At 45.5% G+C, this 14,474-nt stretch overlaps 1 protein-coding gene across 2 annotated transcripts in view; it reads right to left on the reverse strand.

Annotated features, from left to right (window-relative positions):
• COX18 (cytochrome c oxidase assembly factor COX18) overlaps positions 1–13,764 on the reverse strand; it is a 38,272-nt gene extending 24,508 nt beyond the window's left edge. Inside the window, exon 1 of one of the 2 annotated variants that reach the window (XM_078674476.1) lies at positions 13,164–13,764. In XM_078674476.1, coding sequence (XP_078530602.1) covers positions 13,164–13,661 — 498 coding nt within the window. In that variant the 5' untranslated portion in view covers positions 13,662–13,764. The remainder of the gene's footprint in view (positions 1–13,163) is intronic. The other variant, XM_078674477.1, reaches the window with a different exon arrangement.
• Between the last annotated feature and the right edge of the window lie 710 nt (positions 13,765–14,474).

Genomic DNA, 14,474 nt, shown 5'->3' on the forward strand with positions numbered 1-14,474 from the left:
TCATCAGTGATGTCATCAGTGATGTCACTGACCATGTCATGAATGATGTAATATGTGACATGATCAGCAGTGGATTGCGGGTGCGCGATATATAGTTAGTGCAACTAACTATATATGGAATTTCAATGGTTTTGTGTGAGTAAAATAAGGTTTTTTAAATGCTAATTCCTAACTATATATGGTGTATAACCTATGGTTTTTTCAGTGAATATATATATATATATATATATATATATATAAATATAAGCTTCCAGCTATGCCAGATTCCCCGTAAAATATTATAACACCTCTGCTAAGATACCGTTGCCCATGTGAAAGAACTGTACAGGAACTTAAGAAATTGAGGAGAGTTGCACTCACGATATCCGAAGTGGTCAATATGGTGGTTCACAAACAAGGAAAAACGAGACAGTGTGTTCATTTTATAGACCCATCACATAACTAAACAGAAATGTTTATGAGATGGTGACAAACAGTTTGGAGGATATTCTTACAGCCTCAAACTTTGACAATATAAGGAGGCTGGATCATGTTCTCAAAAAGGTAACTAAAAGAGGATGGCAAATATGGTCTTACTGGATGCAAAGAAAGCCTATGACAGGATGAGCTACACGTTCATAGGCACGCAATGTTGAGATTTCAACGAGAGAGGGAATATAAATAGACAGTTTAATGGCTAACTCTAAATCCCCAAACACAAGCGTTATGTTTAATAAGACATTCTTGGAAACCTTAACAGTGTTCGAGGGGCAAAACATGAAGTTTTCCCATTACTGTCCCTCTTGTGTGAGCTGGCAAGTGAGGAATTGGCAATTAAAATAAGAGCCACAGGATAGAGCTGGGATATCAGTTGTGCAGCTGCAAACAAAAATATATTAGTATTTACAGGTGATATAATAATTTCACTCAAGGACCCATTGGTATTACTCCCACCACTGATAGAAGAACTTGATGAAGATCTTCCTTCTTCGGATTTAAAATTAAATGAGAAGGTCAAGCTACTACCCACCAACCTAAAAGACACAAATATTTTCCAAGTGCAAGTCAGGGCTTTACTCAGTATCTGAAATATATGCGTATTAGCCTGACCCCCCAATCAAGTTGGCAAGTTCCACAAGGCCATTACAATATTTGTAAGGAATTCTTCGGACAGGTGCTAGAACCTATATATATATCCTGCGAGGGATAAAGTTCTAAGATAAAATGAATACCATACCCTTGTTACTTTTAAAAGGACTTTATATTTAGACAGAAAACACATTTGGCAGAAAACCAGAGGGACTATGAAAACAGAGTAAAAAGTGAATCAATTAATCAGGGATTTTTTTTAGAGCGCACTACTCACCTGTGAGGGTCTCAAAGCATGGAGGTGGGGTAGGGCAGCTCGGTCATTCAAAAAGCCAGGTCTTGAGGGTCTTCCTGAATTCTGGCAATGTGGGGTTTCCTCTGAATTAGGAGAAGGATCTGCCTTGCATTCTGGCTCTGTGGATGCGGGGGATTTCGGGCCAAAGCTAGGTCAGCGGAGCGAACGTTTCTCATGGGGAGCCAGTGGAGGTCTTGCAGGTGCTAGGTGATGTGGTCTTGTTGTGGGATGAGGAGGACGAGTCTGGCTGCGGCGATCTGGAGTTGTTGATTCCAGCATAGAGGGCATTCCCGTAGTCCAGTCTGCTGGTGATGAGTGCGTGGGTGACCGTCTTCTTGGATTCAGGGGGATCCCTTGGAAGGTCATGCGGAGGGTGTTGAAGCATGTGGAGGATATGGCGTTGATCTGTCGGTTCATGGTGAGGGAGGAGTAGAGTATTAAACCGAGGTTGCAGGCGTGGTCTGTGGGAGTGATGCCGAGGGCCACCAGGTGTCGTCCCACGTGGAGGGGCTGGATCAGAGGATGAGGACTTACGTTTTCTCTGAGTTGAGCTTCAGGCAGCTGCTGCTCATCCAGGTTGCGAGGTCCTTCATTCCTTCCTGGAAGTCGTGCCTGGTGATGTCTGGTTCCTTGTTGAGGATGAGCTGGGTGTCGTCGGCGTAGGATACTATGCGGAGTCTGTGTTTTCTGACAATGGTTGCGAGGGCGGACATCTCTTCAACATCTGTTGTAGAGCGTGGGGCTGAGGGAGGATCATTGGGGTACTCCGCATCTATTCTCTGTGGTTTCGGAGAGGAAGGGAGGGAGGGAGTCTAATTCTTAAGTTTGGCCGGCGAGGAAGGAGCGTGTCCAGATGTATAAAAAATTTAAAATTGCACTGTGGACAGGCCTAACCACACTGGTGTATGTTGTACTAATAACCAGTGTCGATTTAAAATTGTTGAAACTATTTTTATTTTGAATAGCCATTACTCTGAAATCTTTTTCATTTTACTTCACCCACGAGCACTTTTTTCTCTGCACCCCTTTTCCCTGAGCAACCTTCCATTTCGAATACATATGGTAATGTCTTCACCTTCCTTGTGCTTTTTTTGAAAATATATTTAAAAAAAGATTTCTACTAAAAAACGGTGGGTGTTTTCTTTTCATGGTGCGTATCGATGAATGTTTTTGTTATGTATTAATTACTATATGCTGAATATTTCACCAGCTAAGTACCTCATATTTTAAAAATCATTTTCCTTTGTGTTTTTCTAAATAAGTCTGGGGCCACTTGTTCATATTAAACTATAATGGAACAGCACATCTGTGCACACAACAGTAATACCTCACCTTCACCCAACAAGTACTAAGCCCTTTTTAGGTCTTTTTAGGTCTCGACTGGCGTTGCAGCGCGAAAGCGCTGTCGCCAGCGAGAGATATTGTGATTGTCTTGCCTCCCAAGTGGTACAGGCCGGGGCACGATTGGGGTCTGTGGACGCGCACGTACAGCCACGTGCACATCTCCTGTCCTGCTTCCCACATGCAGTTTCACTTTCGCCCCATCGGCTACTGGCAGCGTTACTTGTTACTGTTGAAGCATTCTTGAGCATAACACAAGAAGCTGTGGGGACACACTGCACAACAGTTTGGCACACAACACTAGGGTACTGCACCGAAAACACAGGGTGGCATAATAAAGGAGCCTCGCGCCACCTCAAAGCAAACTAGCAGACCCCCACACACTCCTTACCGACTCCTCCGGCGACCCTCAGCCTCGTCCTAACAACCGCCCAGGCGCCGACGTTATAATCAGCGACGTCTTGCGTTAATAAGCACAGACTTCCATCCGTTCACTCCTGCCTTTAAACAAACATCCACTGGCTGGAGAATAAGCCAGAGTGAGGCTTGCAATGCGGTGACGTCGTACAGCCCATGTGATTATGTTGGTCCACAAAGAGGCTTGTAACGCGCTGTGTCATTCTCTCCAGAGAGCTCTCCTCGCTCTAGTCACTCAGACCATCGAACGAGAGGCTTGGAACACACAATCTCGTCTTTCCTCGTGACTGCTATGGAATTATTAGGATTCAGAGTTTGGGGGTGCAAAGGAAAAATGTCTAAGAGTCCAAAAGAAACAGGCAAAGAAAGTTCTCCTAGACCTAAACTATTTTTTTTCCATGCAAGATATGTATTAGTTTATTTAGGTGTAGTGTACAGTACAAAAGAATCAAAATAAATTGCAAGGTTGGCGCAAGGGTCTGATTGGGATTAAAAATATCGGCCCGGGCACGCTAAAAGAAGGGGCCCACATATGTATATTGCCTTTCCGCAAACCACTGCCTCTGCGAAATGTTATTAGCAAGCGTTTGCAATGTAATAGGTCTCGCATGTACACGAGTTTGAGCTATTGACATTGCAAATAACAATGCGTTTGTTTTTAAAACCTAAATAAAAAGGCATTGTTATTTACAATGCCAATAGCTTTAACATGCATAAATGCGAGACCTATTGCATTGCAAATGCTTGTGTTAAATGAACTTACCAAGTGCATTTAGGTTTCCAGTGGTAGTGACACAAAACGCTGCATGGCTTCCGATAGTGGTGATTGGAAGACATAATCACCACGATTCCAGTGGTTGCCCATTGCATGTCAATGTAACGCTGGTTTTCATGTCTCTGTAATTAACGAGGCTGCATTGTGCAGGAAAATCAAACATACAAAAAGTAATGGGAGAGGCTCGGCTCCCCGTGTTCAACAGTGTGATCTGAGGGGCCGCGGAGGAGAGTTCTGACGGCTGCTGCTGCGGTTTTGTACGGACACCACAGGCTCCCGTAGGGGTAAGACGACTCCTCTGTCCTCGCCCCCACGCACTGCCTCTCTCCAGAACACACCCGCCTCCTGCCTTTTTCCCTTCTCTTCAAAAGTGGCCTGAGATTTCCGAAGCTGGGCTGACAGACACCGTCATGCTGAGGCACCAGGGAGTGCCTGATCAGCTTCACGTGAGATCAGCAAATAGCGAGATCAGCTTCACACCTTGGAAAGAGGCTGCTTTAGACCCTTCCTCGAGCTACCTGCCTTACATCCAACTGCTCTCGGCACCGATAGGAGTGGAGCAGAGCTGCGGCGAGTGCCCTGGAGATCACTGAGCCGCATGGGCACTCCGATCCCAGAGCTGGGCTAGCCTTCTCAGCAGATCCCAGCGCTTCCCTCCTGGGTCAGGCTTGACACCAACTCGAAACCAGAGAGATTGAGAAACGGAGGCTGTGATCACCTCAGCTGCACTGGCGATACGGAAACAGCGGCTACTTCCTTGGCTTCAAGGCGCCTCCAGGTCCAGGAATAAGCCTACTTCACCCCATTCTCCAGGGGGTTCTGCATGTGTGCCCAGTTCTCTTCTCATTTCGGCACCTTGAAGTAGAGAGCTGCAGACGGGTTGCTCCGAAAGTGGCACTCTGCCATGAGTGGGCATTTGGTCAGTCTCTGCCACCCTCCCCTTGCCAGGAAGGAGCCCGCTACCAGCTGGTAACCATCACAAGGAACGGGTGCACACTTTTTTAAAGGAAGACTGCTGCGCCCCCTGTGGGTGAGAGTCCGCGCTCCCGCCCTCCCTCCCGAGAGGCCCGGCTTCCCACTCCCTGCCTATGACAGCCTCCGCCCGCCCAGTGACAGGTGCGCTCCAGGTGACAGGCCCGGCTCCCCACCTCCCCCAGAGCGGACCCTGTGTAGAGCCAAGATACCCGCCCGCCCCAACCCAGTTAGAGGCTTGCTTCACCCCCCCCTGTCGGTGACAGGTCTCCCGCCCCCCTTTCCCCCTCCCCCATCTGGTGGCAGGCCTTAGCCCCCAGCCACCTCCCCAATGGCGAAGAAGATGTATGACCTGCTGTTCAAACTGCTGCTCATCGGTGGTTCAGGGTGGGCAAGACCTGCCTGCTCTTCCGCTTCTCCGGCGATTCCTTCAACACCACCTTCATCTCCACCATAGGTGAGTGTTTGTGGTACCTGCATGGTGGGGGGGTAACTCTGATGTATTGGTCCTCCTTCAGTACCAGCTGCTTGTGTTGCGTCATGGGTGGAAGTGGAGGCGTGATGGTGGTGATTGCATTATTAACAATCAGATGGCCATCACCATCGTTTTGGGGCTTGGAGGGTGAACTGAAAAAGTATGCCATGGCTTTAGAGCCACATCTGCTTCATTACATGTATACACCAAAAAAATAAAATATCCCATTTTCAGTAGCTGCTGTTGACCCAGATCACATCATTCTCGCGCCCATCCTCTTGCAACTTACAATCAATCAATAAAAGCATTTATATAGCGCACTACTCACCCGGGGGTCTCAAGGCGCTGGGGGGGGGTCCGCTACTGCTCGAACAGCCAGGTCTTGAGCTGCTTCCTGAAGGCGAGGTGGTCCTGGGTCAGGCGGAGGTGGGTCGGGAGGGAGTTCCAGGTCTTGGCGGCGAGGTAGGAGAAGGACCTTCCCCCCTGTGGTGGCTCTTCGGATGCGGGGGACTGTGGCGAGGGCGTGGCCGGTCGATCGAAGCTGGCGTTTGGGAGCGTAGAAGAATACAAAATGTCACACGCGTTTGCCACCACTTTACACCATAGTATAAATCCTACAAGCAGATGTGCTGCTTGCGTCAGAGCCTCAGCTGTGCCGCGTAATGGGGAGCCCCTGTGTGTGTGGCTCTGTGTGTGTGGGGCTGTGTGTTTGGGGGGGGGGTGCGTAAATGCATTTGCGAGAGATTAAGCTATTGGCATTGTAAATGAAAATGCCATTTATTTATCTGTTTTCAAAACCAAAACATAAATAAAAATGTTGTCATTTACAATGCCAATAGCTCTAACTTTTGCAAAGGCGAGACCGTTGCATTGTAAATGCTTTTTCAAGCTAGGGATTCATGATTTTTTCCACCCAAAAAAGGCATCCAGATCAAATGTATATCCTCTTTTCCCCACATGTTGGGAATTACCTAGTGTTTGTCTTTTCCCCTGAAGAAAACTGATAAAATAGTAAAAATATAGCAAACATGTGGGTCCTTTTCCAAAACAAAAAAAATAATAATTGAAAAAGCTATGTGCAAAAAAGTAAGTGTTTTTTTTCCTTTCAGGAACAAGCAGTTGTAAAAATATTATATATTATACGTTCTTCATTTTAACCATTATTAGAAGTTTTCCATTTAAATACATGACTTCCACAGCCAAGCCAACATGTTTCGCAGGTTTCTCGCTTCTTCAGGGCTTTCAATTTTATGAATCAAGTAAATCCTTCAAATTTCCCTTCTTTCTTGTGAACATGATCTAATCATCAGAGTGAGTGAGTTTGTGCATTTCCTTACCCAGGCAGCTCGGCAAACCCCTACAGTATCAAAAGTTAACAGTAGTGATAGTTACATTGTCTCTGGGATGTGGCAGTGAAAGCCTTTTGCTCATATATCAAAGACAATTAAAACCAGGTCCTGACGGACAATGTAATTTGTGACAGTGCAGCAAGCAAGATGCTGTAGGATTGTGGGTACTAGTGCTGAGGTACCGGCAGCGGCTAGATTTCTATGAGATCTCCACGACAGACAATCATTTGGTGGGGTCCATAAACACCTGGGTGGACAAGCTCAGCAGACAGCATCTGACACCAATCAAAGGCATCTGCACCCATGGATGGTTCAAGGTGCCTTTACCCTGGTGATATCTTTTTGCTATAGCTGAAAACATGCCTCAAGTACCTCTGGGAGATGCATTGAGCTGGCAGTGGGACTGCGGTCTCCTATATGCATTTTTATCACTGCTGTTTCCTGCCAGAGTTCTGAAGGCAAGGAGGGAACCAAGCTCCTCTCATCCTGATAGCTCTAGATTGGCCCAGGATAGAGTGGTACTCCCACCTGCTGAGCCTGAGCTTTTATCCTCTGCTCTGTCGGCCTCTTTGGGAGACTTCCTGTCTCAGCAACAGGGCAGCATTGCACACCTGAGACTACATCTCCATGCCTGGTGATTAAATGGAACCAACAGAATGGTTTTCACATGCTCACGAATTGCAATAATGTAATACTGTACTACAAAATCATTTGATTTCTAAAATTGAAGCAACTTGACTGCTCTTAAAAACACACTACATTTCAATTTTAAATGCATGGAATTTCCTCTGCAAAGATTACCAGCAAGCCCAGCATCATAGGCACACAGACAGCTTCAGAAGCTAGCAGCAAGCCAGAGAGGACCGTGACCCTTTCCCACTCCCTCTGCCACTAACAATGTTTTACTATGGTCTAATGGATGACTGTCACAGTGACATTCTCCACAAAACTCCCTGTGAAATTCTTTTAAACAAATGCCTGTTGTGATGAACTTGTGGTGGATACAATATGCAATAGTAATAGGTGGAAATTCTCTGGTCATAGTGAACACTTGAATAATGGACCCAATACTAATGTTTTGGTCTCGCCTACGCAGTGCGCATGCATTGCACACTGCATAGGAGACCTTTAGCCGTCATACAGCTCTTTTTGAAAGCACATACTCATGCATGTGGCGGCATACGGCTTGCGGGAGTGCGCAGCGGCGGGCCACAAGCACGAGTATGTGCTTTCAAAAAGTGCACACTGCTCTCCTCAGCGTGAGCGCACCACTCGCGGGTGCACCACTCAGCCTCTTTCACCTGCTGCAGCCTGCATGTTTTTTTTTTTTACTTTCAGCGCGAGGCGCGCGCTTGTTCTCTCTTTTATTCATCCCATAACAAAATGCATCAACAGACTTCACAGGGGGGCGCTTTTCAAACTTATGTCTCTCTCCAAAAAGTGCTCACTTTGCATTCACCTTAATGTGATCAGCTCATTGAAAATGCTTTCACTTGTATGTTTGAGTCAAAAGGTAGCCTATCCCTGTTCTCAGCAATGTCAGATTGACGCAAAAGGAGAGTCTCTTACTGCAAATGCAGCGTGTCGTACTACGAAAGTAAGAGCGAGACACATGCAAAAAAAAAAAGTCCTTCTTAGCTGGATAAGAAGGGCAGAGGAGCAGGCGGTGTTCGGCATCCACTCTAGAAGATGCCATGTCCTGGGTCTACAGTGCGCGCCCCTGCTGCCCGCCTCGTGCCGTGACTTCCGGCGCCGTGCGCAGTTTGTTTAATTAAGGATCCTACCTAATGGGATTGCCTTATTTCCATAACAAACTCACAGCCTGTTGTAACATAAGCTCCCTCATTCATTACTGGTAATTAGATATGGATTCCCCAACAACTTCATCCCTTATTATGAATGTCCCCCCTGACAGTCACCATTACACATTAGCATTTTTCCAGTGCTCAAAACATCATCTCCCTCCGCTCTTTTTTTTCTTCAGTGGGCGGGAATACATTTTAAATAAAATATTAGCAATCCACTGCGGAGATTTATACGTTCTGAAGTGCATGGAATCTTCTGTCGAGCTTTGCATTACTCCATTATTTACTTGTGTGTCTTCGCTTCACAGTTTGATTGGATTTTAATGGAGTGGGCTCCTCAAAAGGATAGTCCACACTGGACCGGACACGAGTGTTCCTGCAGGGGAGAAACAAGAGGCAACTCCTTCCTACAAGTGCCTCAGAACGGGGGTGCTGCGCCCCCGGGCGTGAAACACTTTGGGCCTGGGACCTTACAAAGTGTGGCAATAAGGGAACTTTTGGAAAAGAGGGAATTGCTTATGTAGGATAGGACAGAGCATGCGCAAACCTATGCACATATATTCACCAAAATATGGGCCAGATAAGGGGCTGGCATTGTACATCCTGTCACCTTGATGACTTCATAGATTTGACCTTTCAACCCACCCTTAGCCCATTAATAGCCAGCTATCTGCTTCTCTGTGAGTAGGGGGGAAGGGTACAAAATGGAAACAAGCATTGGCATAGCCAATAGGTCTCACCTTTGGGACCTTATAAGTGATTAGCCATGCAACAGTTGATGTTGCACCAAGGATATTGTGCTGCATACCTAAATACTTATAAGGTCCCAAAAGAGAGACCTATTGGCTATGCCAATGCTTGTTGACTGGGGAGACTAAACTTCACATCATACACAGAGGCAGCAGCAAACGTTTGTTAGGGTTTCACATTTTGTTCACACTGGTGGAGGGAGTGTTTGGAAGCTCTGTGAATCAGACCATTAGCTGTGCTTGTTTGATAAAAGCAGGTAATCACTTTTTTGAGAAGATAGTTCTATGAGTTCTCAGAGTTTTTTGTGGAGTCAATGTAGCACCACGCTTTACGAATCTTTAACTCGAGACAAAGGACTTAAAAAAGGAGTAACCCAAATTCTGAATGAAAGTTGAATATTGTAACATCTTCTACGAAGGTCTGCTCGACAGAGTGGTTATAACGTTGCAAATGATACATGATGGTGAGCACAACTAGTCACTTTCGGTGCTGAACGTCTAATTACAAAAATACACTGTAGTTTGTTCCATCCACATGGTCTGAGTAGGAGAAGCCTAGGTGACTACGTTTTACCACAAGATCGTCACAGCTGTTGTGAGTGGTTGCACCTGATGCATGCGCCCTCGGTGATTTGCTGTCTCACTTTTTGTTTTGAATATGTTCCTAACTGTTACAATGCGGTTCAACTGTTGTTATAAAAAGTATTGTAAAGTGCTCCGATATCCTTCGGGATAAAGTTCGCGCTATATAAAACTTTATAAATAAAATAATGCATTCACCACAGATTCAGCACAGCAATTCCTCCACAGAGCCTGGGCAATAGATCGCTTGAGGAACAGAACAGTGTTTGTGCTGGTCCTACATTGCTCCACTTGGTATTGTCGGGAGCCCACAGAAAGTGTACGAGTATTCCAGGAAGTGCAAGACGCTATTTTGATCCTCCTTTCTTTATAGTTATTGCACTTCACGTGATTAGACGCTGCTCTGCTTACCTTCTTTGAACACCTTCATATACCCCACACCCCCAACTTTTAGATATTTAGCAAAATGCAATTTTCCGTGAAATTTCAGTGGCACACGGTTGCCGCTATTGTAAATGCATTTACCACAATAAAACCAATGACTGCGCCATGTTGTGTGTGTTGTTCCCCACTCATCTATGAAGCAGCCCTCCAGCCAGAGGACAGGCTACGCTGTCTCAGAGCCACAACAATGGGTGGCAGACAACAGAAGTGAAGCAGCTTTCTCCCCACGCCTCATCCCTACAGCGAGGACTCCAATGTCTCTTCAAGCAGACTCACATCGACTCCTATCTGTGAAGCATATTTCAGTACCCAAATGGATCCAGTACCGACAACTGTCTCTCTCTTAGATCACCAACAGCATTGTGGTGAAGGTGGTGGAGTGGAGGAAGAAATGTTTCTAAGTTCATGTTTAAAAACCATCCCTTTTCATACATAAAATGTCTTTCAATGCAGAATTATAATCTGATGTACTAAGGTGAGAGGCTTTTACATATTAAAGATATATACTTTTTGAATGTTGATGGAACCTTATTTGTTAGATGATGTTTGCTGGGTTATTTGCATGCCAAACATTTCCGTGGCTTTACTCATGCAGCTAGAGCTAAAACGCATATATTATATATATATATATATATCATTGCTGATATTGTGAGGGTGTTAGCAAGCTTTTTATCTCAATAACCCCACATCACGTATAGCTACAAAGAATAGCAACACACTTCAAAGTACTTTGTAATCACTCTGATCTTGAATGGGTGGTCATGCTCTTATTATGCATGACCATACATTCAAGATGTGTGGGAATGCATAAAATCAGTGGGGAAATGAGATTGCACACTGTTTTGGTTGCACAAGTCACTGAGGTGCTATATATAATTTACTTTTAAGCTCCTAGTTAAGTGCACGTGCCCAAGGTCTGTAAATTAATTGCTACTAGTAGGCCTGCAGCATTGATCATGCCATCCACTTAAGTTGCCCATCTAACCATGGCTCAGGCCTGCCACTACAGGAGTCTATGAGTACAGTCTGCACTGCCATGTCGACCTGGCAAAATAATCCTTTTACCAGGCCCAAACCTTCCCTTTTTATACATATGATACCCCTAAGGTAGGCACTGAACAATCCAGAGGGCAGGGTGCAATGTATTTAAAAGACAGGACATGTACTTTTAAGCTTTACATGTCCTGGTAGTAAATACAACCCTCAAAGTCCTTTTTAACTACTGCAATGCCTATCTCTCCCATAGGATAACACCGAGATTGCCGTATTACATTTTTTAAGTGTCATTTCTAATTGGGAAGAGATATGCCCTTTTAGTCTTGTGTCTCCGGAATCACAATTTAAAATCCAAACTTATGCGGAACATGGATTTTAAATTGCAATTCTGAAAATGCCACTTTCAGAAAGTTCAATAGCTTACTAGGTGTTGGGCCTATTTAACCTCAGCAAGGCTAGGCCACTACAACATCAACATTACAAAGAAACGCCAGTGCTGGCTGTTTAAACAACACAATGATTTCAATTGTAATCACACAACCTAATTACCATGATCCCCCTTTAATTCTTCAATGTGCATAACAAATCATTTATTCCATTTTGCGTAAACTGTCAATGAGAGAGGAACAACCTCTTCATATTACAAATACAGTGTCTTATTACATAACACAAATTAAATAAACATACATGCATTGAGACAATGAATTAATATGCACTACAAAAAAAGTACATAGCACACATGTAACATTCAATGTATCAGTTCTGAATTTGAAAGCAACCAAAGGGGTACAAGGTTAAATGCCCTTAATAAGCTCCTATATAAGCTCCTACTTTATTGACCTATAACGTAGGAGACTCAAAATAGCCTTTTCCTTTCGTTTAAGGCCTTACATAGGGATCCTATATTTGCCTTTAACATTTGTCGGCTATTCTTGCTGTTGTTAGGGTAGGTGTGAACAGCAGAAGGAATAAGTTTGACATTAATAAAAATGTTTGAAAATGAAGACTGAAAGACCATCCGTCCTGAAAAAAAAAATTGAAGGCTTGCACTGCAAATAACCACCAAAATATTTCAAAGGAGACATGATTGATCTATATGCACCGTGCCTCAACTAAAAAATAAAAAAACCTAAGAAAAAGAATACGGTAAAGATGAATCCAGTCATAGGACATTACTATAAACCTATGTTCCTACTGTCTGTGTCCTGAAGAGAACCCCAAACCAGCGCTGGGTTTTAAACCGGTCAGCAAGGAATTATTGGTTGGAAATAAATTGAATAGGTTGATCCCTATGTGTAGGCCAGTGTTTACATTGCCTGAAGCAAACTCAAATCATGCCTTCCATACATTGAAAAATACTTACACAAAATGTGTTAAGTTCAAAAGAGCCTCAATCTGCAAAAATGGGACAATCTTTAGCTATCTAATTAACTAATGGGGGCCACTTTTATTTTGGTACCCAGGTCCATTTTAATTTCCAATTCGATCCTGCCAACAGAGCAGTACCTAAAGGAGCTACGGAAAGAAAGACAACCCTGTATTTCATCTTATGTTGCACTGCCCGCTAAATGTACATGTATTGTTACAAAGTAGAACATTCAGGTCTGTAGGTCGATTAAAGCTCTTTAATGTGGCAGCACAGCATTGCAACCTCTCACAAGAAGACAGACGAAATACCATCCTGCTTACCACAGGTACCTGTTCCCACAGAAGGCTGGTCAAACATAAATGCAGCATCCACACGATCACAATATTCTAACTATGCAACATATATATTTTTGTTTCCGATTTGATTTGTGAAATTCTTTCAGCACCAGGTGCCTCTTGCACTGGGCCCTGATGCAATGGTTTCGAGTAAGCCCTTGCAAAAGCTAGAATGCAACACTGAAACCCACCTTGGCGATAATGTGCATCTGATAGACGGCCAGGGGCAGGGTGACCGCTGTCCGCAGCAGCACGGTGGCACAGACGATGTTTGCCCACCATGGCAGGCCGGTGGCTTCCTGCAGAGAGAGCAGCAGGCTTTCTGCCAGGTGCACCGGGGCGGTGTCGGCCACGCTCTCGTACCAGCCCAGCAGGCCCCCGCTGCCGCCGCCCGCAGGCCCCGAGGGGGCCCGCAGACAGGCCGCCGTCCCCAGGGCCCGGCTCTGGCTGTGCACGGGGAGGCCGGGGCCCAGGAACGGAGGGGCCAGGCTGGGGGCAGTGCTTGCAGGTCTCCCGGCCGGGTGGACTCGCCCCTGGCGGGCCCTGGAGTCAGAGGCCGGGCTCGTATGCTGGCACACCCGCCGCCATGGAGGGTGAGGCGGAAGACCGAGTCCACACCGGCGGGCGGCCGGGACAAGACACCGGCCCAGCATCCTCAAGTCTGAAATGTTTAAATACAAATAGGGCATCCTCTCCTTTCCAATTAACCGCTGTCTTAACCAAGACACTACCGGCTCCTCGAACGCCCTTCACCGGCCATGTTTCTGAGAGTCCGAGGGCCGACCTCGAACCATCAGGCATGAGAACCAATCAAACACCAGTTCGTGCTGCTTGACAGGAGGAGCAACTGAGCTTGGGAAGATTGGTTGGTTGTACAAGTGCCATCAAGCTCGCGATTGGCTACAGAAAATAAAGCCCGCCCTTGAAAAGGCGCTTGACGCTCCGGAAGTAAACACCTCGGAATACCGCCCATCCGCGCAGGAAGTACCTGCCCAGCCGCTATTGAGCCGCCATTCGTTCTTGCAAGGACATGGATAGATGCATGGATGCGCAGAGCTCTCCTTTCTTTCGCTTGAGGCTTTATCTGGAGCCCGGGTGCTTAGGGAAAAGGACAGAAGGGTTACAGTGTCCGTTTTCTTGTTTGGGAGAGTGGTTGGAGGAGTGAAGCCAAATGGGACATTGAATAGTGCTAAAGTGTGTCTGTTGAGGGCTCACTAGCAAGGATGGAAGTGGTGCTTTCTAGACACATACGTCAACACTTCGGGACAGAGAGAACATGAACAAAATCTTGCTTTATTTTTGTTTCCCATTGACTGATAATGAAACAGAGGTAGAATCTTGGGCTTTAAAAATGAGGAGTTTCTCCGAAATTTGTTATGGTCGCAAGTATATATATACATTTTTTGTTTTTTATTTAATGCGATTTTTTATAGCACGAACATTACCCGAAGGTGTCAGAGCACTTTACAAAAGAACCAGTTGCGTTACATAAGGACTTTGGA

The sequence above is a fragment of the Lissotriton helveticus genome, chromosome 2_1 (assembly GCF_964261635.1).
Source record: "Lissotriton helveticus chromosome 2_1, aLisHel1.1, whole genome shotgun sequence".
NCBI classification, from domain to species: Eukaryota; Metazoa; Chordata; class Amphibia; order Caudata; family Salamandridae; genus Lissotriton; species Lissotriton helveticus.